This window comes from Siphateles boraxobius, unplaced genomic scaffold (assembly GCF_051911475.1).
Source record: "Siphateles boraxobius isolate OS27281-9 unplaced genomic scaffold, OSU_SipBor_1 3, whole genome shotgun sequence".
NCBI lineage: Eukaryota > Metazoa > Chordata > Actinopteri > Cypriniformes > Leuciscidae > Siphateles > Siphateles boraxobius.
In genome coordinates, this window is record NW_027508919.1 from 7432693 (window position 1) to 7460365 (window position 27673).

Genomic DNA, 27673 nt, shown 5'->3' on the forward strand with positions numbered 1-27673 from the left:
GATGCCAAATCGAGCCCTTTGCCTGAGAGAGGAGGTCTCTCCTCACCGGTATCGGCCACGGGGCAGTGCTGGCCAGCTGCATCAGGACTGGGAACCAGGTTTGGTTCGTCCATAGCGGAGCCACGAGCAGCACTGGGCATCCATTTTCCCTGATTCGTTCCAGCACTTGAGGCAGGAGCGAGACGGGGGGTAAAGCATAGAGGGGGCGTCGGGGCCATACGTGGGCCAGCGCGTCCCTGCTCTTGGAGAAAAAGTTCGGACAGTGAGCGTTTTCCTGGGACGCGAACAGGTCCACCTGCGCTCTGGCGAATGTCTCCCACAGCAGTTGGATCGTCTGCGGGTGCAGCGACCATTCCCCTGCTTGGACATTGTTTCTGGACAGTCTGTCTGGTCCAAGATTCAGGTGACCAGGCACATGCGCTGCTTTCAGTGAAAGCAGGTTGTGCTGAGCCCAGCCCAGGGAAGCGTTTCGTCAGCCTGTAAAGGCTTCGGGACCTGACGCCGCCCTGGTGATTTATGTACGCCACCACTGACATGTTGTCCGACCGGACTAAGACGTGGCGGCCTTTTATCTGGGGACAAAAACGCCTTAGCGCGTTGTCTACTGCCAGCATTTCTAGACAGTTTATGTGTAGGAGCTTCTCCCGTTCTGACCACTGGCCAAAGAACGGTCTGCCCTCGAGCAGCGCTCCCCACCCCGAGGTGGAGGCGTCCGTGGACACCACCATCACACTCGAGGGAGTCCCCAGACTCTAGCCTGACTGGTACCAGTCGGCTTTTTTCAAGGTTTCAGAGCCGAGACGCATTTCCTGTCGACCCTGAGGCGAAACAGACCAGCGGCCCAAGCCCCGGGCGGAACTCGTGCTTTCAGCCATAACTGCAGTGGGCGCATGCGAAGCAGGCCCAGCTGAAGTACTGAAGATGCTGAGGCCATGAGGCCCAGCATTTTCTGAAACCGTTTGAGCTGGACTATAGGGCCGCGGCGGAAGGATTTCACGGCGCGCTGAATGTTCAGTCCTCGCTCCGGCGACAGACGTGCTGTCATAGACAGCGAGTCCATCACTGTTCCCAGAAAGGAGATTTTCTGGCTGGGAGACAGCGAACTCTTCGCCCAATTGACTGTGAGACCCAAATTCTCGAGATGCTCGAGTAATGCGGTCTTGTGTTCTATGAGCTCTGATCGTGATCGAGCTAGAATCAACCAGTCATCCAAGTAGTTCAAAATTCGCATGCCCTGAAGTCTCAGGGGTGCGAGAGCCGCGTCCATGCACTTCGTGAATATACGGGGTGCTGGAGACAGGCCGAACGGTAGGACTGTGTATTGATATGCCTGGCCCTCGAAGGCGAATCTCAAGAATCGCCTGTGACGTGACGCAATCTGTATTTGGAAATAGGCGTCTTTCAGATCTATTGACATGAACCAGTCTCCCTGGCGCACGTGCGCGAGGATTTTGCTGGTTGTCAGCATTTTGAACTTGCGTTTCAGAAGCGCTTTGTTCAATTGTCGCAGATCTAGAATGGGTCTGAGACCCCCGTCTTTTTTCGGTACCAGAAAATATCTGCTGTATACACCCCCTTCGCTCTGAGCCTGAGATAAGGGTTCTATGGCCCCTTTGCTCAGTAGTTTCGCTATTTCGGTTCGAAGTAGATGAGATACTTCATTGTCCACCGTGGTTTCGACACGCGCCGTGCAACGGCGGGGACGTCGAGCGAACTGTAGCGAATAGCCTCTCTTTATAGTGTTCAACACCGATTCTGATACCCCAGGAAGCATTGCCCATGCATTCGCGTGGATAGCTAGAGGCAGAATGATATCCGGGCTCTGGCCGCGGCACAGCGGCGGCTGCAGAGCTTCGGTGTGCTGAGACATGAACACTGTGTTTAAAGTGCGCGAGGCGGGGGGCGCGCCGATCACGGCGGGCAGCCTGTTCGCACTCGCTTTCTCTATGACAAATTGTGGAGAGAGAACGAGCGGGACAAACCCCGTAGGGTTCAGCGTGTCTGTGAGTGAATGTGGGCGCGGGACAGCGGGCACATTTACTGCACTGAAAACACCGTCGGCTTGCGCTGACTGAATATGTGTTGGTTTCGTTTTTACAGAAACCGTGGGACACGAACTGTGTAGTGTTTGTGGGCACTGTGTCGTGGGCACATTCACTACGTTTGCACAATCGACATGAGTCGATTTTATTTGTGCTAGCCCTGAACTGTGGCGGGCTGTGTCTGTGTGTGGGAATGGGCACTGTGACGTGGGCATTCTTACAACACTCATAACACCATCGGCTATGGCCGGGACACCAGAAAATGCACTCTTTATTGGATTTATCTGGGTCGCCGTAAAAATGGCGTTAATGTGCAGGCAAGCGGGCTGTGGTACCGGCTTGTTTACTGCGAAATACACTGGAACAGTCACATTGTTTGGAACTGAACGAGCGAGAGGTTTCGGTGGAGTCTGGCCGCGGCGAGACTTAAACACCGTGGGTCTTAGCTGACTATGTGTGTTGGTTTCGTTTTACAGAAAACGTGGCACATGCAGCGTGTAGTGTTTGTGGGCACTGGGTTGTGGGCACATTCACTACATTTAATGCACAATTGACATGAGTCGATTTCATATGTGCGAGCCCAGCACTGTGGCGGGCTGTGTTTGTGTGTAGAAATGAACACTGGGCTGTGGGCATTTTCATTACACTCAAAACACCATCGGCTGTGGCCGGAATACCAGACAATACATTGCTTATATGATTTTTCTGGGTCGCCGTGGAAACAGCATTTGTGTGCAGGCAAGCGGGCCATGGTACCGGCTTGTTTGCTGCAAAACACACTGGAACAGTCACATTTTCTTGGAACTGAACGAGCGAAAAGTATCAGTGCAAGTCTGGCCGGGCGAGACTAAATTTTATCTGCTGCGAGAGCTGGGATCGAACACGGGTCTCCCGTGCGATGGCTGTAGGTTTCGCCACTGAACCACAGGGGGAAACGACAAAAGCCTAAAATAGCTCGACCACATAATAGAGCGTCATCACAGTTTTGTGTGTGTTGGCGTTTGTTTGCATGCGTGCGTGTTATACAACAGGCTCATTGCTGCAATATTGACATTTTCAGCCGCTCAAACTAAGAGGAACTGAGAAATGTTTGAGGAATGGAGATTGGTCCGGCCTCGGCGGGACTAAAAATACACTCTATCCTCATTTCGCCGATGACGCATGCCCACGGGGGGCGGGGTAGCTTTCTTATAACGTAAAGAAAAGCTAGCCGCGGTTTAATGCTGGCCCGTTTCCCTGACGACTCGCGGGCAGAAGGGGGAGATCCACAGAGCTCGCCCAATCCTCACTGTCCGACGCGGGGATATAGCAGCTGGCCTCCTCTACAGATGCAGCTATCTCGTCGTCATTAATGGCGGAAGCGGCGGCGCGCGGCGGCCGTTGTCCGTCAGTGAGCGACTCGATTGAAGCTGGTGAAGCTGGCGGGCGAACCGGCGAGCTTTCACGGCTGGAGAAGGATCAGGGACCCGCTGAGTACGGCGCTTTGCGGCGCGGCACTACAGCGGGCGGGAGTCTCACTCACCATGGCAATAGCTGGCCTCCTCTACCGATGCAGCTATCTTGTCGTCACTAATGGCGGAAGCGGCGGCGCGCGGCGGCCGTTGTCCGTCAGTGAGCGACTCGATTGAAGCTGGTGAAGCTGGCGGGCGAACCGGCGAGCTTTCACGGGCTGGAGAAGGCTCGAGGACCCGCTGAATACGGCGCTTTGCGGCGCGGCACTACAGCGGGCGGGAGTGCAGACTCGGAGAGAAAATGCCAGGCAAGTCCTCAGAGTCACCATGGCAATAGTTCCACAGGAACGAAGCGTCTTCAAAAAGACGCTTGCTCTTTTAGAACAGATACAAAACAGAGATAGAGTGTGAGTTGCAGCGGCGAACACACACTCAGCAGTGAAAAGGATATGAACGCCGGAAAGCGTAGCAGGTACGGCGGCTGAAGGCGGCGAGGTGTAGGCCAGCGACTTCAGGCTCGAAGGCTCGTCCCGCAGAAGGCTTACAATCAGACGGCGCGGCTTCTCACTCCGGATCCAGCGATGCAGTAGTGCTTCGCTGAAGAGTTGAAAATCAGTTTGTATCAGCCTGTCGAGCGTATTTATAGGCCAAGGCCACGCCTATTCTGGCGGGACGCGACGAAATGGGCGCGAAGCACCCCCATTGGATGTCACGTCACGCAGGGCCTCTCTCGATAGGCTTGCTGCTGTTGCCGCAGGGCAGCCAATAGGCGCGCGAGCCGTCTTGCCTATGTCTGTACGCTGCCGCACAGCGTTTTACATTAATCAAAATTAAAGGATAATTTTTGGCTTCAATATCTCGTGGAAAAGAGGTTTTCCCCATAGCGTAAGATATTACGCAGTACGAGAGATACTCTCGTAAGAGAACCCCGCTTTACCTGTGATTAAGGAAACACTTTGGCACTTAAATGCCTTCTATCGATGTTCTTTTTACAGTTTGTCAGGGCCAGATGATAAACAGGTCTGGTAAGATTCTGATAAGTTGGCCTCTTTTAAATGTCTCTTTGTCATGGCTCTTTTACACTGGCTAATCTATTTGTTGAGGGAATGTTGGTCATTATGCCCCTCCCCCTGCCCCCCTCACACATAGATTTTTTCCCCCTCTCTCCTCTAATTCTATCTTCCTATCTGCACCCTCTGCTATTTTCTTCACTATCCCCTCCTTCCTCTAAAGCGGTGAAGCCACAATGCTAGCCCCTGCTGAATTATTGATGGGATATTAATGATTTTCTGACTTGCCGACCTCTAGGTCTCCATTAGTTACCTGTAGGCTGATGAAACCCAGTGCTCCTGAACAAGGCCAGCAACCAGGGCTGTACTAATGAGACCTACACTCTCACGTTCATTAACATAGAGAGAGATGGGTGGGAGGGGGGAATCTATAGGGTTTTTATTCTGTAGGAGGTTGAGGAAGCACACTAATGGTGTTGATAAAGATTTGTGACTCTAATTAATATTAAGCTTTCTAACAATGTGAGCATTTGCGTAGTAGGGCAGGGTAGTATACAACAGCATTTTAGTAGCATGTTCAAATTTTTGGTAACACTTTACAATAAGGTTAATTAGTTAACATTAGTTTATGTATTAAGTTACATGAACTAACCTTGAGCAATACGTTTGTTACTGTATTTGTTCATCTTTAGCCCTATTCGCACGGGATAAGTATTACCTGGTGACCTCTAGTCATTTGTAATAATTGCGGAGGTTGTCTGTGATCTTAATCCCGTGCGAATCGGTATTGTCTGTAATTTGTAAAGTAAAAATTCCCTCGCAAATGGCCTACCCTATTGTCCTGTACGCTTTTTTTTCCCATCTTTTGCGAAGAATGGATGCTGCGTGGGAGTGTTTTGATAGTATTATGGTTGGGTCATATCGCTATACACATACAACTATACAATTTGCAGATAGAGAAAGCTGAAAACCATCAGAAGAGCAAAAACAAAAAGAATGGTTAGATGGAAATGAATGACATGTAGGCTATAGCAGCATGCGGTAAGGCACATTCTTCTGTTTATGATATATCATACAGCTAGACCTATAATAACGACAAGACATTTCCAAGCAATTGCCTATTGACATCATATCCGGGTGATAAATCAGTAATTCGAGTAAAATCACAGGCTTTGCTTATCCCGTGCGAATGCGCCACACGAAATTCAGATGTGGGTGGGTAATTTCTAATTCACACGAGGTCCCCAGATAATACTTATCCAGTGCAAATAGGGCTTTTGTTAACGTTAGTTAAAAAAAAAAATACAGCTGTTCATTGTTTGTTCATGTTAGTTCACAGTGCATTAACCAATGTTAACAAGATTTTAATAAAGTATTAGTAAATGTTGAAATTAACATTAACAAAGATTAAAGGGGAACTATGCCGTTTTTTTTAGCTTAACTGAACAGCTTCGGAGTTATTGGAATGTTTATATGACTTTTTTCTGGTTGAATGGTGTCCGTCTCGCCGTCAGCATCAGGAAGTATCGCGTGATAACGAATTGCTTTACGGCACTGCACACATATGCCACCATCCAGGATCCGGCTAGCTATAAGAACAAGGAAGGGATGGAGTTTTTCACACTATCATCATGGCTAAGCCAGCATATAAGAAGCAGAAAGCTAGGAAAGCATTGTCGGAGGAACAGAGAAAGAGGAAACGGCAAACTGACCGAGCGAGGAGTCAGACACGAGTAAACATCGGACCTGCGTTTTCAGAATGGCGAAAAAAACAAAGAAAGCGCGGTCAGAAGAGGCTAGAAAAAGGAAACGAGTATCTGACAGCATGAGGAACCGGACAAGAGTCCCACTCGGTCAGGCTTTCACTGTTAAAGTTGATTTCTGCGATTATCATGAGAACAGTTGTCAATATTTCACATAATTATCAAGACATAAATAAGCCTACACGTTGTAAATAGTGTAAATGAGCGCAATTTACAAACGATTATGATAAATTGCAATAATCATGTCTAACGACATCATAACGGACATTGTTACGAAATAATGCGACGTACATGTAACTTTATTGATATCATCTGGCATTTGTAATGTTTACATTACACTCAAAAAACACGAGAGTTAAATTATACAGTAGGCCTAGGCTATATGCTATTTACTTGTAATTTAGCTGCAATCATGTAAAAACGTTATAAGCCATCAAACGCGGTAGGCTACTTTATTATTATAAAGTGCAGAGGCTGTGAGTGCAGAGATGCTCTGCGTGAGTGGTATTTACGACAGTAACGTTAAATACAAGTATTCTACAGCGACTCTATGGGTGGCTGTTTGACAAAAACGAAATTCCTGCATAGTGTGCCTTTAATAATTGCTGTATAAGTGTAGTTCATTATTAGTTCATGCTAACTAATGTAGTTAAGTAATATTAACTAATGAACCTTATTGTAAATTGTTACCAAATTTTTAAACATCTAAGATTTTGATAATACAGCTTTTGTGAGAATAATGTCCTTAATTCTCATAATTTTAAATATGTTATATTTTTTAAAATGTTATTACTTGAATCAACACTTTATTTCAATAGTCCACTTTAGACATTCTACTAACTAACTTTCCAACATGTCAACTATCAGTCATTACAGTATTAGTAGACGGTCTGCTTAATATCTACTAACACTTTATTTTGATGCTCCACAACAGACATTCTACTGAGTGTAAGTAACTTTGCAAGTATGTCAACTTATTCTACTAACCCTAACTCAAACCTAACAGTCGAATAATACTATATTGAGATTTAGTTGACCTGTAGTTGCCAATTAATGAAAGTTAGTTATTAGTCGCAGTTACTTATAGTCAGTAGAATGTGTGTGTATATATATACAGGGTTTGAAATTAACACCTGCCAAATGTGTGTGGGTAACGCTGGGTAAAACAGTGGTGGTTAACGCTGTCAAATTACTTGCCAATTTGTTGCGTTACTATGTTTACTCACTTTGCTGGGGAAGTTTGTGTAAATCTGTGCAGATTTAGCGCAAAAACTCAACTCGTGAGTCATCGTGATAACTAAATATAACGTATTGCGCAAAATCTGCGCATATCTGACTTACTTGAATATGCGTCACTACGCAACAAATGACGGGGCGCTTGTTCATTTGCATTGAAGCAATAGCGAAGATTAAAAAAGCATTTGTTTAACAGAAAAGACATTGTTATTTTCAACATCCCACATGTTCTTTGTACTGTATTGACTTTACACATTTTTGATCGGACAAAGACAGACTGAACAGACGGAAATTAAATACAAACACAAAAGACACTGATAATGACAGTGAAGAGGACACGTGACGTGATGACAGACAGACAAGTCCAAATGAAAACAAACTAAACCAAACACCACTGTGACATACAGTATATGACATCAAGCTGTGACGTAGTTAATCTGGTTAATTTCTTCTTCTTTTTTTGGCTAGTAGAAGTTCTGAATGGCCGGTAACTTAAAAATTTTGTAGCCAAATTGGCTGACTATATATATATTTAGTTACTTTTTTTGGATTGCCAAAATGCACAAATGCGAATGACAGCAGAATGCCAATTTATACACTGCTATTCTCACATAATTGTACAATACATACTATAGTATATATCATACCTTTCAGCCCTAGCGTATACTGTAATAATATGAGAGAAATAAACGTTCACTGCCAGCCATGCATTTATTTTTCTTTGAAGTGAAGTCTGGAAACAAGGCAGTAGCCATATCCCATCATGCACTGCTTCTAATGCAGAGTCCTGAGGTGTTGCACAGTTTGTGCCGTATGAAAGTCGTGCCTCAGTTTAACGACCATTAAAGTTCGGAACACTGGAGTCATGGTCACCTGGCATCTGCATTAACATGGTTACTAAGGCAACCAAGCCTAAGAGCTGCGCTCTTTAGAATTTCTGAAGAAATCTTGGCAAAATCTACGGTAAAGGCCTATCCACTAGTTTGAAAGATAAGCTTTTGGCAGCTGTAGACACATACTGTATACTATTTGAAACTGAAGGGGAAGAGATGATAAATTCAGAAAAGTTGTGAATCGTAAAAACAAAGTCTGCAGAAACATAACGAAACACTGTCAAACAGACAGCACAACCAAAACATATTCTGACAGTAAAAAGGAATGACAGCAAATGAAGAGGGAATGCCAGGAATACAGAGAGAGAGAGAGAGAGAGAGAGAGAGAGAGAGAGAGAGAGAGAGAGAGAGAGAGAGAGCGAGAGAGAGAGAGAGAGAGAGAGAGAGAGTAAGAGAGACAGGGCCCCACCCCATTCTGAAGTTTGCCGGTTGCTTGGCAATGTAAATGTGAGTCGGTGCAGCGACACATCGGGTTCGGAAAGCTTGTTGTATAACCTTTTCCACATTTTCCTTCTTCCTTGCCGCCATCTTTTTAGCCCCTTTCTTCTTGTCTGTCTTCGTCTCTTATTCTCGCTCCCCCTCCCGCAGTCTGTCCATCAGAAATCTCATTATTGTTGGCTGTGTATACATCTCAGTGTCTCATTAGCAGGCTTCCAGAGCGGCAGAGGACACAATGTCTGAACTTCTGTACCAATTTGTCTGCCTCTGTCTCCCTCTCTGTCTGGGAACCACGTTTCCCACAGTGCATTAGGCCTATCAGCAAACTGAATAAGTAAAGATGGCCGAGGCGCGGGGTGAGAAGTCAAACTGCAGAATCATGGGAAATGAAAAAGGCTCTCTTGACCATCATTGGGTCCAGGTCTGCAGTTTGTCTGTGTGTTTCTACATAAAAAATACTGTAAATTCAGTAATATTGTGAGAAATTGTAAAATATAATTTATTCCTGTGATGATGGCACAGCTGAATTTTCAGCAGCCATTACTTCAGTCTTCAGTCTCATACAGGGTGACCACCCTTCCCGCTTTGCATTGTAACGCACAACATTTTCACCCCTTGTCCCGCACGTCGCATATTGAGAAAATGTCCCGAATTTTCATCAGTCTGTTGTTTTTTGAATATCATATTAAGAAAACGTGCATGCTGTTCTTTTGCTTTTTTAAGAAAGCACTTTATTTATTCTTTTTGCGGCGTAGTTTTTCACCTATATTTAACAGCGCTTCGTAAGATGTACAAATACAACAGCCGTTTTTAAAATCATATCCAATGGTTGAAAGCAAAGAAGTAAACACGGTCACTAGTGGGTTGTGACGGTTGTCGATTAAAATGTGGAGCGATGGTTCGTTCCATGTATTTCTTTCAGAAAACAAATTGCTAATTCGGTAAATAAAATTTCAAATTTAACAGAATTTATTAACTTGTTGCCTGCTGTGGTTGTTTTAATGCACATCCTATCTAACAAATATGAAAGTTTTTGGTTTAATATATTCTTAATATATAAAACTGTCAATGATCTAAATTCATGTTGGTTTATATTTTATTTGTTCATTATTTATTTTGTTGGATTTTAGTTGGACTTGGTCAGAATTGTTTCAAAAATATTTATCTGCATGATGCCTGCTGCCTTTGGGCTCAGTGATGTTGAATTTAAATGTCATGTAAATTAAAGACATGTTATGTTACATTGGGATGTGAAGGTGTTTTCTAGAAGGGACTAAAGAACAAAGAATTTTTATCAGCTGTAAAATTATTAAAAAGGATAATAATCAGAACTTTTGGAAAGCATTTTTTGCAGCGATTTTTGCGTAAGCAATTCAGTGAACACAACAGACCACTCGGTGAGTTTCACGTCTTTGTAAACTAAAGTTTAATGCGTTTATATGAATGATAGTTCCAATTAACCTATGAAGCCATTGTACAGGTGGGGGGGGGGGTGCTAACACAAAAACCTAAAATTCTCGGGACAGCAGCATTTGTCCAAATTTTAATCTTAACCGTTCGATTTCATCCGAAACGATCTTAAAACAGGGCTTTACTTGTAAAACGCCGAGCTTACCCTTTAATATTTCTTAAAGATTTTTTTTCCAGAATCAATTGATTAATAGAAAGTTCAAAAGCAGCACTTACTTAAAATAGAAATATTTTTTGTAACACTATTAATGTTTAAATTTAATTCATCCTTGCTGAACAGAACTATTAAAGTAAGAAAAAAAAGAAAAAAAAATACTGACCCCAAACCTTTGAACGTTAGTTTACAAATAGAAAAAAAGTTTGGTTTTAGGGTTAGTATTTATAATCAGTTTAATTTTAAAATGCTCTAAATGATGCTAGCCATTTTCCATCAGACTTTTTTTTCTAACATAATGCTGAAACATGTCTAAAAGGTATGAATCTAAACATGAATCTAAAGGGTATTCAGTATGAAGTTGAACATAATTTGCTTTAATAGGTGTTTTGTATAGTGAGACTTTTTACGTTCACAATATCAATATCAGTCTCAATATCAAGCTCTTAATGTTGGATCTAACACTGCTTTTCTTTCTTCACAGGTTAACGAGATCTATCATGACCAATCTCTCGGGGCACGAATAAACGTGGTGCTAGTTCGGATTGTTTTGGTGGATGCCAAAAAAGTAAGAACCATTGTTTGTGAATCATGACTCTAATGACATAATGCATCAAATATCAGATGAAAAGTTAAAGTTAGCATGAAATTAAAATTTGCGCTATTTTATTGCACACTTCTGGTTTTATTATACATTATAATATATATATATATATATTTTTTTTTTATTAGTACATCTTTTATCTACATAAAAAAAACTTGTTCAATTGACATTACAAATCTTTGTAGTCATATTTTGTGTAATCTTTCCTTTAGTTAATGCTTCAGAGACAAATATTAGCAAACAATGTCTTGACTAACTTCCCAAAAAGTGTAAACTGTGGTTTTGTGACAGTTTCAACATTGTTTGAGGAGCCCCACACATTAAGCTGTGGATCAACCAATGGCATGATCTTTAAAAAAAACCAAAAAAAAATCAATTGAATTGTTTGGGAAACTTTATTTTCGATTCAGTTTGGTGTAGCTAGTAGTAGTGGAGAAATGACACACTTCTCTTTAATAGCTGGTGTTTCATCTGAGACTGATTTCATGTTCAGACACTAGTTTTCACCTTGATATGGAAGGTTACACCTTGACTAATGTAACCTAAAACATTGTTTTTACTTTTTACAAACATTCCCAAATTATCAATTTTGCTGTCTGTAGCCATTTAGCACCTTTGCAGTTCTGTATCATTACAGGTTGACATATTGCATCACCAGTAAACATGTATAGACACACACCCCATTTATCTATCTCTCTCTCTTCGACCCTCCATCTCACATTCACACCAACACAAACACATAAACACACTGCTAGCTTAGCTTACATGCACATATTTTCCCACCCCCTTCTGCTGGGTGCTCACCATGGCCTAGGGCCTGTTATTCCACCGGACTGAGCAAACGGGAACTAAAAGCATATCTTTCCCATGGGAGTCTTTTCAAAGTCACACGCCTTCACAGTTCAACACCAAAACACACAGAGTGCTGATGTTATGCAATTGCCTTCCTTATACCCCCCAACACAACACATAAACACGTACACACAAGAACCTCCCCTATGGGACTGAGCAAAGGATTCTGGGAAGAAGAATCAAGAAGCCTAGATAAACAATCAATGATGACCCTGCCTCATTCATAAACACAGCTCCATAAAATGCTGCTCTTCCTGTAACAGGAGATCAGGTAGAGGCTGATCTCAGATCAGAGAGACCGTCTCAGATGTGGTTGACCTGATAGTGACCACAGTTCTAGGCTCAGCTTTCATCTGACACATTTCCTTAATAAGAAAATCCCATTTCTCTTCAATATCTCACCTAGATAGATATTAAATGAAATTAATAGCAATAGTGTGCATTACATATACATTAGTGGTGGAGATTTTTCAGCGACTGTTTCCATATTTTACATCCTTATGCCAGCTGGTTGTGATAAGTGACGTTGAATCATTAATTCAAGTGATTCGTTCAAAACGCTGATTTATCAGGAACAAAACAAGTGACTGCCTTATGACTGAGTCATTGAATGTTTGATTTGTTCATAAATACTGATTAATTCATTCAGCAACAAAACACTTAATTATTTGTATGAGTGAATCATTGATATGTTCCCATTATTCCCATCATTAAAATCATTCATTCAAGCGATTTGTTCAATACACTTATTCATTCAGGAACAAACAAGTGACTGCCTTTATGAGAGAGCCATTGAATTAATTAATTCACAAATACTGATACATTCAGGAACAAAGTAATTAAATTATTGTTTCATTAACATGAATCAATGAGTGAGTGATTTATTCAATCATTTATGAGAGATCTATTGAATCATTTTTTCATCTGAGTTGTTCAAAAACAAAAATTCTTTAAGGAAAGCCACCATTGTGCATTTCTCAGAGACAAAACAGTTAATTTTGCGATTGTTTTGTACCTTTTGAACAGTTATTGGCAACATTTTGTCTAAAATGTAAGTTTACACTATTTTGAACTGTAAGTTTAAAATGTAATATTAACTTTAAGTTCATTGAACTGTTGAATAAAATAAATATCACACTTGCAATCTTGCTGAAAGATATTTACTTTTGCAAATGTTATATTGGTTAACTGTCTTTTTTGTTTCTAGGTTTATTTTTCCTAATGATTTTTAGGAGGTACAAAAGTTTTAATTTAGGTCAAGTGTGTATTTTATTGTTGCTGTTGTTAAAATACTTTCTCTCATGCCAGTTTAAAATTTAATTAAGCCTTTCAAAGGTTAGATTACAATTGGATAAACCATTCAAAATTCTTTTTTTGACCTACCTGACACAGCAACATTGACAACCAATAATGTGAGTTAGGTGTGAGTTAGTCCCTCACGGACGACTGCTGCCACATACAATAAAACAGAAAAACGACATAAATCCAGGCCTGGTCATCTCTCGATCTTCACTGTCGTCGCTCCTCGTTTTATGCTTCCGCTCCTGCTTGGGAGACACGAGACCGGTGCGTTGCGCGGATGTCGCTCATCAGCAATCACGCCACCGGCCTTGCGCTGTTCTCCCACGGCCCTTGGCCTTGTCCTGTTCGCCACAAACACCTACGCCATTTATTCAATCAGTATCAGGTTCAGGAAGAAAGGATCTATCTGGATGTGTAACCCATGAGGAAGATATTTTTAAGCCACTTAAACATGACAATCCATCTCCTCTCTATCTCTGTGACGGAACTTACCATTACCACAAATGTCAGTTCACCCAGCGGGAGGAATAGCTCACAGCGCTATGGTGCCCTCAAATTTTGCTCTTCTTACTGAGACACTATACCACCAGCCATTATGATAAATGGTGATTTTTTTCCTCAGTGACAGATAGTGTGTGGGGTTACATGCTGATTACGTGCAGTTTCAGGTGAGATGGAGAGACAGAGGTCTGCAGTGGGTCAGGCAGATGGCGTTTCCTACGCTGATTTGTGGTGATTGTCCGTCTGGCCTTGTCTTTCCAGGATTAAGTTCTTAAAATGCAAACTGTCCTACATGAACTCATCAGGCGGTCAGCACACAGGTCTCTCTCTCTGTTCATCTCTTTGTCAGTTCTCTTTTCATCTCTGTCTCTATGCTCATACATCCTCTGGTTTCCTTTCCATTCTGTCCTTTTCCGTCAGTCTGTTGGTGGTCACGCTTCGTCTGCCTTTCACTGCGACTTAAAATGTTGTTTAACTCCATTCAGGGATGTGGTGGCCACAGGGAGCACAGGGAGATTCCCAGTGGGTCGGTTGACCTGTGGGCTGGCTGTCAAAACCCAATTTAGATACAAAGTAAATATACAATGATTTTAAAAGAGAAAAACATTTCTGACACCAAGCAAGCAAAGTAGCAAATTCTGGCATATATGACATAGACACAAATGAAAAGCTATTGAATGCATTCCTGATACCTAGTTTATGGAACATTTTTAATGCAGGATTTAAACTCAGGTCGCTACAAAAATGTTTCCATCGCTGTTATTTTAGTATTATTTACAAACTATTAAAGTTTCTATTAATACTGTATTTTGAATTAGGTCTTACTTTTATTTTGAGTTTTTGTTTTAGTTTACATATTTTTGTTTTTAACCAATTTAGTTAACGATTATAACCCCGAATTGTGTATTTAATTTAAACAAACAAGTGTATTATTATGTAAGTCAAGCCACCTTTATTTTGATAGCGCTTTTTACAATACAGATTGTTTCAAAGCAGCTTTACAGAGATAACAGGAAAATAATGTTGTAATAATATTGTAAAAATGTAAAATTAAACGTCTCCAACTAAGCAAGCCAAAAGCCAATGGCGTCAAAGGCAAAGAAAGGCAAAAAAGGCGACAGTGGCAAGGAACCAAAACTCCATCAGGTGACAGAATGGAGGAAAAAACCTTGGGATATGAATGAACAGTGTATGATTATGATTCAGGCAGCATTACAGGTCAGAAGTCAGATGGATCGGAACATTATATTATGCAGTTCATCTGGTTGAAAATCTGAGTCATAACGCGCTTATGGAGACGAGTTTGTTGAGGATCGGGAGGAATTTCATGCTTCCTAATGATATCTCCTAAGGGTAGCATGTACAGAGTGAACAGCAACGGTCCTAGTACTGAGCCTTGTGGTACGCCATACTGAACACACACAAACTGATAACGGTCAGATAAGTATGATTTAAACCATGCTAATGCAATTCCACTAATGCCAACATCATTTTTGAGTCTATTTAAAAAAATGCTGTGGTCAATTGTATCAAATGCAGCACTAAGATCGAGTAGCACTCATAGAGAGATACAACCACGATCGGATGATAAGAGCAAATCATGTGTGACACTACTGAGAGCTGTCTCAGTGCTATGGTGTGGCGAGGGGGCGTGGTTTTGCTCCTCCTGTATGGCCAGCAGGGCTCGATGTTGTTCCTGATGAAGACTGGCGTGCGATTGTATGATGTCCGCAAAAGGAGTTCCTGGCGGGGGCGATCTTCTCCCTTCCCGGGTTTCGGCACCAGTGTTGTAATGTTCAATGTGTGGGTGGAAGGAAGAAGACAGGGTCGGCGTGACTGGGACTCGTACTTATTAACTCAAAACAAAAAGGTAAACAAAAGTCGCGCCACGTGCGCATTCACTGTAGACTTGCTACAGCAACGATCATAAAACACTCTTCCCGCTGAATCAGCTCTCAATACACTCTAGGCAATCACTCTTCCCACTGTAACAGCTCTCAGTCCACTTAGGTCAAACACTCTTCCAGCTACAGACTTCGCAAAACCACGCCCCCCTCGCAACATATGGTACGGGCTAAATCCTGACTGAAAATCCTTGCAGATACCATTTCTTTCTAGAAAGGAAATTAGTTGTGAAGATACTGCCTTTTCTAGAATCTTTGACGGAAAAGGTAGATTCGAGATCGGCCTGTAATTGACTAATTCTGTAGGACCAAGTTGCGTTTTTTTAACAAGTTTGTAAAATTCTTCCTCTCCTATAGCAATGAATGAATAAAACTTTTCCTCAAGGAGACTACAATGTACTGCCTGATGTGATACTGTAGTATACGGTTGCATAGTTATAATTTTCTCCCTGATATTATCAATCTTGTAAGTAAAGAAGTTCATAAAGTCATTACTGCTATGCTGCTTGGAAATGTCTGGGATTGAAGCTTTATTCTTAGTTAATTTAGCCACTGCTTCAAATAAACACCTAGTTTTTTTATTATCTACAAATAGGGTTGAAAAATAAGCAGATCTAGCAGCTTTTAAGGCCTCTCTGTATGCAATCGTGCTCTCTTTCCATAAAATGTTTTTTTTTCCAGTTTTCTTGCAGTTGCGCTCCATTTTTCTGGCTTCTTTGTTAAGGGCCTGAGTGTGCTCGTTGTACCACCGCGTTGGACTATTTTCTTAAATCTTCTTTAAGCGCAAAGGAGCAACTGTATCTAAAGTGCTTGAAAAGTCAAAAGTTTCTGTCGCAATATTGAGTTCTTCTAAGCTATCTGGGATGCTGAGGAGATGAATCTGATCAGGAATATTGGTAGAAATGATAGGTCTAACATATTTGTAACACGGAATCGACTTTGCAGCCTTGGCTAAATGAAGTATACACAAGACTAGATAATGATCTGAGATGTCATCACTCTTCTGTAGATTTTCAACGGCATCAACATTGATTCCATGTGATAATATTAGATCTGGAGTATAATTACGTCAATGAGTAGGTCCTTACACGTGTTATCTAACTCCAAATAGAGTTCAGAATGTCTTTAAATACCAATCCAAATGCATCTTTTTCGTTACCTTCATGTATATTAAAATTTTTTAAATTAGGACTTTATCTGCAGCCAGTACTAACTGATAGAAAATCAGCAAATTATTTGATAAAATCTGTATGGTGGCCTGTATACAGTAGCCAGCACAAATCTCAAACGTGATTTATCATTTACACTAGATAGTGTTACATCAAGCACCAACACTTCAAAAGAATTATATTTTTGTATAATTATTAGACTTCTCGGTAGTTCTGAAGATGTTATTATAAATTACAGGAACACCTCCCCCTTTGCCTTTCAGACGGGGCTCATGTTTATAACAGTAATCTTGGGGGGTGGACTCAGTTAAAGTAATGTAATTTTCTGGATTTAGCCAGGTTTCTGTCAGACACAGCACATCTAGGTTATAATCTGTAATCATATCATTAACAATAAGTGCTTTTGAAGTAAGGGATTGAATATTCAGCTACCTGAGATTTATCATTTATTTGTCTGTATTATATCTGTTTTTTTATTTGTTTTTGACATCAATTCAATTGTTACCCTTAAATGGGTTTAGGAGTTTTATGTATGACCTGACTTTGGTGGTCCCAGAGCTATCGACTCTCCCTGTAGCGCCCCTAGTGGTCGCCAAAGAGGCTGCAGCACCGCCTCGCTCTCGTAAACGGAGAGAAACTTCCTCCTTTCCACAAGGTCTGGAGGCCACACCTAAGCTCCTTGCCCTGCCGGCGCCGCCCAAGCACTTTGCCCTGCTAGCGCCGCCCAAACTCCTTGTCATGCCGGCTCCGCTCAAGCTCATGGAGGCCATTGAAGCCACTCTTTCCTGCTATGCCTTTGCCTTTCTGTGTGTCTGGGGCGCACACACATCTCTCCTGGCTTCGTCGTATCAAGCCCGAAGTCCTCAGAGTCAGCGTTCCCCCAGAAACCTGTCTCGTTTTTTGGTGTTCCTCCTTAGAGGAAGGTTAAGTTAGTGTCAGGGTTCTGTCACTTCTGTCTAGTCTATTTCTTGGTTTTGTGACAGAGCCCTAACACTCCTGTTTTGTCTTGTCTGTGTGCCTTGTTTCATGTCATGTCATGTGCTGTGTTGCATGCCGCTTGTTTTTCACTGGCTGCATGCTTTCATGTTGTCATGTTTTGTGTGAACACGTGACTTATGAGTTTTCATTAGCTGCGTGTTCATGTAATGTTTGTTTGAGCACATGGCTTGTGATTTTGCTTTACTGGCCATGTGCTTGTGTTTTTTGTCATGTTTGGTGTGCTCACATGGCTTGTCATGTGTTTCCTTGTGCCATGTGCTCTCCTGTTGACTGTCTATCCTGTAAGCCCAGTTTGTTTTTGTTGCCGTTTGTGGAGCGTGGGGTGTCTGCAGAGACCGTGTTTTTTTACAGTGTGTTAAGGGGACAGGCAGCTAGCGGATTTTGAGGAGATGTTTGTTGTATGTGACAAAAAATGTTTTGGCCTAAAAAACGCATGACATCGCTTTGAGCACCTTTAATAAAAACCCATTGTCCTGCACTTGAGTCCTCTACTTCCACCTACCCAAGCCCTGACAGGCATAGTCCTTTTTTAGTTGTTCATTCGAGTACATTTCAAGAATGTATCTGAGTGAATATGCGTATTTTGACATTTTCTAAATAAGTGATTTAAAATTAATTGAATAATAGACTATTAAACTAGTTTGTGTGAACATTTTATTTAATTAAAACAAATACACACTCAGAACTCAATTCAGGGCTATCGTAACTCGTAACTCGTAACTCGTAACTCAATGTCCTAGGATGATAAAACTATCATTCACTTTTTTTCTTTTATGCATGTGTACAAGATTATCTTTTTACTTCCTGTTTATAGGGCACCTATTATGCTCCTTTTCAAAAGATGTCAAATAAGTCTCTGATGTCCCCAGAGTGTGTATGTGAATTTTTAGCTCAAAATACCCAACAGATAATATATATATATTTTTTTTTACAGCATGATTACACTGTCACTTTTTGGGGCTCAGAAAAATGCACTGTTTTAGTGTGTATCCCTTTAAATGCAAATGAGCAGCTACAGTCAGCCCAGAGGGCGGAGCCTCACGAGTTCGCGCTCTGTCAGTACAATCTCATCTGATATCAAAACAGAAACACTCAGTAGTGGTGTTAATTTCGACTTGGAGTCGGACAATAATCCCTACACATTAAGAGAATATATGCTGTATGGAAAATAGAACAGGTATAGTCTAGTTTAATTACCGTTATAACTTATTTTTCATCTTGCTTTTATCCACTATTAGTACAAGCCTGTTGTAGTGGACGGTGTCCGAATGATGGCCAAGAATATACTGATGAGTTCAAAGTTTATTGTACATCACACAAAAGATGAAGCGTTAGTTTTACTCCAGAGAATAACTAAGAGCTGAATAAATGCAGTATAAGAAGTGCGCATTAAAGTCTTATCCATAAACACACACACTCTCTCTCTCTCTCTCTCTCTCTCTCTCTCTCTCTCTCTCTCTCTCTCTCTCTCTCTCTCTCTCTCTCTCTCTCTCTCTCTCACTCCATCTCTCTCTCTCTCTCTCTCTGTCTCTCTCTCTCTCTCTCTCTCTCTCTCTCTCTCTCTCTCTCTCTCTCTCTCTCTCTTTCCCTCCCTTTCATTATCATCAACAGCATGGGTGTGAAATGTAAAAATAAAATAAAAATAAAAAACACAATAGTTTTTCAACAATTGTTTTCACAAGCAGCAATTATCCATCGGACAATTTAATTAATAAAAAAATAAAATAAAAAAAACACTGGATGAGACAAACAGTCCATGGGACTTAAATATACACATAGAAAGTAAACCATGTATAGTAGGCAATATATTGCAATGATGACCACCCAATAATCAACACAAACACAGCATGGAAAAATTGTGATTTCTTCCTACCGTCATTAGCCTATTTGTCCAAAACGGCCAATACAGCATCGATAGAGCCCCTGGCCTCCATTCCCCTGCTTCTTTCTCTAAACCTCTTGTCCAGTGCAGTTTTATGTCCTTTTGCAATCCATGACCTCACGTATGGAAAGGGGTTGAACCGGGTAAGCGGCGGGCCGACAAGGCAAAGGAAGAGTAGGTAGGAGATGGTAGAGGGGAGAAGAGACGCCCTGTTTGCTGTACAGATTAAGTTCATCAGGGAAAAGCCCCTCTCACACTCAGCACTTGATATGGGTACAGTGTTGACCACAGCCAAGATGTAATTCAGTTCATCTGGGACGAATGTCCTATTATTGTCATGGTATTCCCTGAATGTCCTGATGATATTCCGCGGGCTATCAATGCAAAACTGCTGGCAGAGCGTATCAACTTCACTCTTCCCGAACTGCGCGTCACCATCCTGTGGCCAATATTGTGGATAAAGCACTTTTAAATCCTCAATTAGCTTGTTGCATCTGGTTTGGTCTTTCCACTGTGATAATATGCATTTCTCCAGATTTCTTGCCAGGCTCCCAAAAAACATCCTCTGGTCCAAAGTTTTGTCAGTGAGCCGCCCTGCACGCAGGGGTACACCCTGAAAGGAGTTTTCCTCGACCCCGCGCTGGCTCAATTGGCTGTATCCTCCGCTCAATCCTCTGCTGCATCCGTAAAATGTCTGTGGAGGGCAGGATAACTTCTCTACACAGATTCAACTGTTCTGAGACTAGATGCCACCCATCTGTTGTCTAAGTGGGGAGTTGCCACCCCACTCTTGCGTCCGAGCATCACTGACGCACCGTCACATGTGAGACCGACGAGTGTTTTTGAGAGGAAGGCCTCGTCTAAGTTGGCGTGATTTAAGGCATCCAACAGTGAGCGGACAATGCCTTCTGGGCCAAAATCATCTAACTACACAAGATTAAAGAATATTTTCTCGGGCGATTCCATCTCTGGCAACTGCATTCGTAAATACACAATTAATGTGCTCTTTTTATTGTAGCCTGTGGCCTCATCCAACATGAGTCCGATTTTTGGAGCACAAGTGACAATCCTCTCAAGCAGTTTTCTTTTCATGTCAGTTGCAATGTGCTGTAGTATATGAGAACATGCCACGTTAGAGTGGAGAATCCTCCCCATATCTACACCATTATGTTTCCTGACAGTCTATTTCATGTTCAAAGCCGTGAGCCGGCCTGTGACGCTTGGCCTCCTTGTAAGCGGTGCGAAAAATTCTGACAGTCGTTTGCACCTGGTCGCTTTGGATATTGATTACTGCGTTTACCAATATATTTTCGTTTGCTTAATCACAAATATTTGATGCCATTACATGTGCTTTAATACTCCCATGCTCAAAAACCTTTTTTCTTAAGGCTTTTGCTTTTTCCTTAAATCGGGCGCAGATGATGTCACTGAGCCTGAGATCCATTCTTTTGCCAGTTTCACACCTGCAGTTTTTTCCGGACCAAGTGATCCCACTTTTTTACAAATGGCACAGCCCAGTCCAGTTTTGTCCATTGTAAGCCAGGGATAACTTTTTTTTTCTCTGTAAACTGAGCGTCCGTCCAGATATGAGAAGTTTGAGTATCCCCGACAAAAGTACCTGCTTCGTCACCATCACAATCTCTCGCAGATTCAAATTGCCCATCAACCGTCTTGTCGTCATCTTCATCTCCTTCCCCGTGTGGGTCATCATCATCCCCGCTAACGACAGGTGCTGCTAATCAGCATTAATGGTAGGCGTACTACTGCTGAGTCCACTGTTGGCTCCACATTCTTAATAGGCGGAAATTATTTAAGCTTGTTTGGGATCTGACTGGCCAACGTATTTAAAAAAATTAAGCAAACTTTGTTGTCTTTTTGACATTTTTCCCCTGAGTGAAAAGAGGCAATCTCAACCAGCACAACAAGCGTGCATGGCATGTGTCACTTGAAGTGCATCCCCTCCCCCCTCTGTCTTACCCTGAAAATTCACCTTAAAACGCATTGAGAATGCAATCACAAGATTTTTGGGGAATAAAGACTAACAAGACAGATAACAAAATTGAACACTACACAAACAGTAATTTAAATTGTTTTCATTTAGGCGATTAATCTTCCATAGTGACACAAGAGGTGCCGGATCCAATAAAAGAGGATCCGGATCCAACGGCTCAAATTAAGCCTTGCACTCAGGGCGGGTCTACGCTAAAAGCAGCTGTGTCAGTCAACAGTCATGGGTGGGGCTTGTGCAAAAGTACGTCACATTGCCCCGAATCTGAAAACGGCTTGTTCTAAGACAGTGCTTATGATTATGGGGATTTAAAAAAAAAAAAAACACTGGGTGGATTTTTATCATTTTAGGTTGGTTGTGTACACACACTGCCAACACACATTTATTTTCAAACGCCATGTAAAAGTGAATTTTGCATAATAGGTGCCCTTTAATAGAGGCACATTAATGCAGTTGTTCCATTTGAGTAATTTCATTGCAGATTTGTTAACCTGACTTCACTAACTTCACTCATCTTTCAGTGTGGAAACCTTTCCACTGTCTTTTCTTATTCACACTCACATTCCTCATCTCCCATGATCACCCACTTATTTCAATAGCTCTGCTACAGATATACATCTTTCTCCATCAGTATCTTTTTCTTTCCACCTCTCCCTCCCTCTTATTCTCGCTCATACACAAACGCCTGGTTCTTCCACACCCACTCCTCTCCCCTGCCGCCTCAGCCCCAATCAGCATGCAGCCTCGCCCGTCTTGCCAGCAGGTTGTCCATCATTCCCAATTACTGTGGCAACCGTTGCTGCCGGCAGCGGCACGCACGATCAACCGAGTGACCCTGTGCACCTCCAACAAGGTTTCAACATCACAGTCTCTTCCGCACATCTGTTCCGCTCTTCCCCTCACCTAGTGCCGAAAAAGATAAAGAGACCCTGACACGACACACCCAGCATCAATCCACAGAGCGCGCTTGTGTCTAAGAGTGTGTGTGTGTTCGGCGGATCACAGAGACGATAAAGATGCCGAGACGTTCTTTTAATGAGCATGCTTGCACGTCTGTCATGTATTCCGTTAACAAAAACAAGATAAAGTCTCCTGTGTAAAGAATCCCGAGAAACACCCTTTGTGACATTATCAACAAACATCTCAGTGATGGAATGAAGATAAGTGAAGACAAATCATGTGTTTAGTAACTAGTTTACATTAGTGTGCTGCCTGTGCGCAAACCTTCTGCTTAAAAATTATCAGTCACAAATAAATGAAGTGTAATGCGAGAATAAAGCGCCGGAAGCACTTGTGCTGAGAGTGATGCTGAGTTGAGTTATTTCCCACCACCCTCTTTCTTTCCCATGGTGCACAGCAAGGCATTGGAATGGTGAAGCTTCCCTCTACTGGTTGATGAAGATATTGCAGCGTAGTTCTCAGAGTTCATGACCTTGTTACAACTTAAGAAGCACGAGAGCAAGACACAGGGAGAGAAAGGCAGTTTGAGGACACACATCTGGAAAGGATCTCCTACTTCCAATGGCTCTCGTGGCCACGTCATCAAAACACAGCCGCGCATTCCTGTCTGGATGTTTCTTTGCACACATTTATCTTCCTGCACAGAATGCGGCGAAAAACCAGAGCAATGTTTACGTCTGTGTTCACACAGGTGTGAAATTAAGCAATAATAACAGCGTCACGGCTGCCGTTGTTTCAACTTTTTTCTTTTGTTGTATACGTTGTATAAACATTTCATGTCAATGTGTTCAGTTTCACTACAAATTATATCGATTGAATTGTTCAGTACTTGCAACATCAAAGGACGTTAATGATACTAAATGATTGATGAACAATTGTGTCGTGCTTTTGAAGTTTGTGTTGATGTAATTGTTTAGGAGTCTGTCCTCTGATTAAAGGAACAGCTTGTGTTCAGCATCTGTGATTTGACGGCAAAAAAAATTGTTTTGATTCATCCTTCAGTGTAATAACAAACAACAATTGTTCAGTGTTCAGTAATTGATGGATGTCTAAGGGGCAAGTGTGAGGTGCAATTTATATGAAATTTACTAGGCTTACAAGGATTAAATCATGGTCATTGGTCAATGGTCATTTAAAGTTATTTAATATTAATTTAAATGGGCAATGCTATTATACAATTCTGTCACACTACTCTAAGTTAACACAATACATGTTAAGTCTTGTGGTTATTTGCTACTATTTCAAAGTTTGGGGTCAGTACATTTAAAAAAAATATATAATTATATAATAATACAAATTAAATTAATTATAATTATACTTTTTTTTCAGCAAGGATGCATTCAATTGATCAACAGTAATCACCTTTATAAAATTACAAATAAATACTTTTCTTTTGAACTTTCTATTCACCCAAGAATTGTTAAAACATTACTGTTTTAAACATTGAAAATAATAAGAAATATTTCTTGAGCAACAAATCAGCATATTAGAATGATTTCTGAAGGATCATGTGACACTGAACTCTAGAGTAATGACGCTGAAAATTCAGCTTTGCATCACAGGAATAAATTACATTTTAAAATATATTAAAGTAGAAAATAGTTTGGATTTTTTTGATCAAAGAAATGCAGCCTTGGTGAGCATAAGATACTTTTTTCAGAAACATTTAAAAATCTTACCGACATAAAACTTTAGAACATTTTTGAACTTTTGTACATATATTGATCTGGTGGTAACATCCATCAGTATTCATATAGTTACCTTCAAATGTTTCTCACCCTCATGTCCTTCCAAACCCTAATGACACGATGGAATACAAATGGAAAGCTTTGCAATACTAGTTGCTTTTTTTCCAATAATGGCAAAGCATCATAAAAATCATCCATATGGCCCATGTGCTGTATTCCAGGTCTTCTGAAGTCATAGATTTATGTGAGCAACACAACAAAATTTTACAACAGATTCTGTCAGAAATTGTGATAGAATGTACATTTTTGATTAACTGTTCCTTTAATAGTTTGTATTGAAACCCAAAACCCAAAAATTGATTCACACCACCACCAGATGCCAATAGCGAAATTAAAATTAAGCTTTAAGCGTAACATCCTTCTCATGTATGCTTTCAGTCCGCGAGTCTCATTGAGCTGGGCAACCCTTCTCAGAGTCTGGAGAATGTGTGTAGATGGGCTTTCGAACAGCAGAGGAAGGACACAAATGATAAAGATTACCACGATCACGCCATCTTTCTCACTCGTCAAGAGTTTGGACCCACGGGGATGCAGGGTAAAATGCACAAACACACTCACCAACACAGCATCATCTACCTCCAGAGATTGAAACATGGATAATAAAAGCAGATGATTATTCAAACATGAACACACACACTCACTTTGAAAAATGGATGTCTACAAGAACATAACACAAATATCTTGAAATGATCATGACTTTAGGCCTCAGATCAGTGGAAAATAAGCACTAAAATATGTTTATGGTGATGAAGATGTGAGGAGGACAAACTCAGTAAAGTGTTCTTATGTGTTGCTAGGTTACGCTCCTGTCACAGGAATGTGTCATCCCGTACGGAGCTGCACTCTCAACCATGAGGATGGTTTCTCGTCTGCTTTTGTGGTGGCACATGAAACCGGCCATGTGTGAGTACCTGCTGCACCCCTGCTTACCTAATATCATTATGTCAAATATCATATATTTTCATTTATACAAAATGTAGTTCTGGGGCCAGTTGCATAAACATAGCCATTATGTTAAGACATTGTCAGTTATGTTAGTATGACCCACTAACAGTTAGTCAAAGAGTAATCAGTCTTATTTTTTGGTATCAGATTTGGCCAATCTACATGTTTATGTAACTGATTTTAAAAAGTTAAGAAAATAATTGATGTCTAACTTGGAAGACTTGTCTTAGCGGTTTATGCAACCGGCCCCAGGTTTTGAATCTTATTAGTTTCAGCAGCATTCGAACAAATGACTTTCCACTTTTTGTATTGCTAATTAGTGTATTAGTAGTGGGAATTTTATAGTGACTCTTTCTGCAAGTTACACTGAAATGCCTGTAGGTGTCAAAAAGTGACTGTCTGTGAGTGAAACAACAAATCATTGGATTGTTCACAACTGATTAGTTGATTAATTTAGAAATTAAACTGCATACTTCCCAACTATATTGTAGGTGAAAAGATTAGTATATCCAAATTTACAGTTTTCATAAAACAGTTGGCGAAAAAGTACCCGGACTACTTACTACTTCCACCGTGATTCTGAAATGTGCATCCGATGTTCATTTTATTGTCCCACGAGGCCATGGGAGAGTATTTGTGAATGGTAGTGAAGTGATGCAACTGACGCTGGTTGGTCACATGACAATGAAAACATGACGGGTGCAGGACATCCAAATTTTATTCACACTATACAGAACATACTTTTTAAAAGTCGTGAAGTAATTACTTATTCAAAGAAAGTACTTCCTAAGGTAGTATACAATTTCAGATGCAGCCACTGTCTTTATGAGTGAGTAATTGAATCATTTGCTCAACCGATTTGTTCAAACAATGACAACATGACGGATGTAGGACGTCCAAATTGCATTCATACTATACAAAACATAATTTTTTAACACTCGTGAAGTAATTACTTACTCAAAGAAAGTACCTACTCAGAGAGTATACAATTTCAGATGCAGCCACTGTCTTATGAGTGAGTCATTGAGTTATTTGCTCAAACGATTTGTTAAAAAAACAAAACAAATTAATTCAGGAACAAAGCAAAGCCTATAAAACTGACTTGTTGATTCCTTCACTCAACCAATTCATTAAACAAATGATTAGTTCAGGAACAAATTTATGCAATTCCATAAATATGGTATCTTCCCTGACTAAAGTCTGTTCATAACTTTATTCAAATCTAAAAATGCCAAAATAAATGGTATGTAAATTGTTTGTATATACAATATATGTACTGTATGTGTGTGTGTTATAGGTTGGGAATGGAGCATGATGGGCAGGGGAACCGTTGTGGAGATGAGGTGCAAATGGGGAGCATAATGGCCCCACTGGTGCAGGCCGCTTTCCACCGGTTCCTATGGTCCCGCTGCAGTCAACAGGAACTGGGCCGCTACCTGCAGTGAGTATTAGATGTACATACACACCCAATCAACCAAAACTCTACTAGTACCACTGTGGATTATATACTACCTCATTCTGCCTGTGTAGTTCATATGATTGTCTCCGTGATGACCCGTACGAGCACACATGGGAGGAGCTTCCACAGCCGCCTGGGCTTTATTACTCTATGGACGAACAGTGTCGCTTTGACTTCGGGGCCGGATATATGATGTGCACAGCGGTGAGTCTTGTATTAACTGCCTCACAGGCCTTTTCATTCAAATAATGCATTATTTTTTATGGGATTGTAAAATCACTACGAGCATGTATAATTGACCATCAGCTTGCCATAACAATCACCATTTGTGGTTATTGGGTTCACCATAGATCGCTGTGGCTCAGTATTATGTGTTATACATGCTAATAATGCATTATGAATGTACCACAGTATGTTGTGTTATGTGACTGAGTTTTGATATCTGTACATGCAGAAGGGAAAAAGCTTAAAGGAACAGAATAGTGTACCAGAATTTTTTTTTGTCACTATTTATCTCGCTAATGCAGTTTCAAACTCATATGGCTTTACTTCTTCCGTGAAAGATAAAAGGAGGATTAAAAAACACCTTTAATGTATCATAAAAGTGGTCCACATGACTCGTATACTTTATTTCAAGTCTTCTGAAGTAATGCAAGTTATATAGACTGAAATTTAAGTCATCATTTACTGCACATTTTGTCACCTCCCCTAGCTCTAAACAAGCAGCATTGATTTATTAACGAATTATGCTTTTGAGAGGGATATGTTCAATTAATATTTTCATAATTTTGCAAGTATGGAAGACTTTCAAACATTCCGTGTATTCTGCGGGTGGGAAAAAATGTTAAATGGGTTTACACGAGGGTGAGAAAAAGGTTATTTT

The 27673-nt window shown here is 41.2% G+C and overlaps 1 protein-coding gene across 2 annotated transcripts in view; it reads left to right on the forward strand.

Moving 5' to 3' along the window:
• Positions 1 to 27673, forward strand: part of LOC143756866 (A disintegrin and metalloproteinase with thrombospondin motifs 2) — a 231222-nt gene that overhangs the window by 180439 nt on the left and 23110 nt on the right. For both annotated transcript variants that reach the window (XM_077247690.1, XM_077247691.1), the window contains exons 5-9: positions 10942 to 11025; positions 24765 to 24921; positions 25184 to 25289; positions 26629 to 26772; positions 26862 to 26994. In XM_077247690.1, coding sequence (XP_077103805.1) covers positions 10942 to 11025; positions 24765 to 24921; positions 25184 to 25289; positions 26629 to 26772; positions 26862 to 26994 — 624 coding nt within the window. The remainder of the gene's footprint in view (positions 1 to 10941; positions 11026 to 24764; positions 24922 to 25183; positions 25290 to 26628; positions 26773 to 26861; positions 26995 to 27673) is intronic.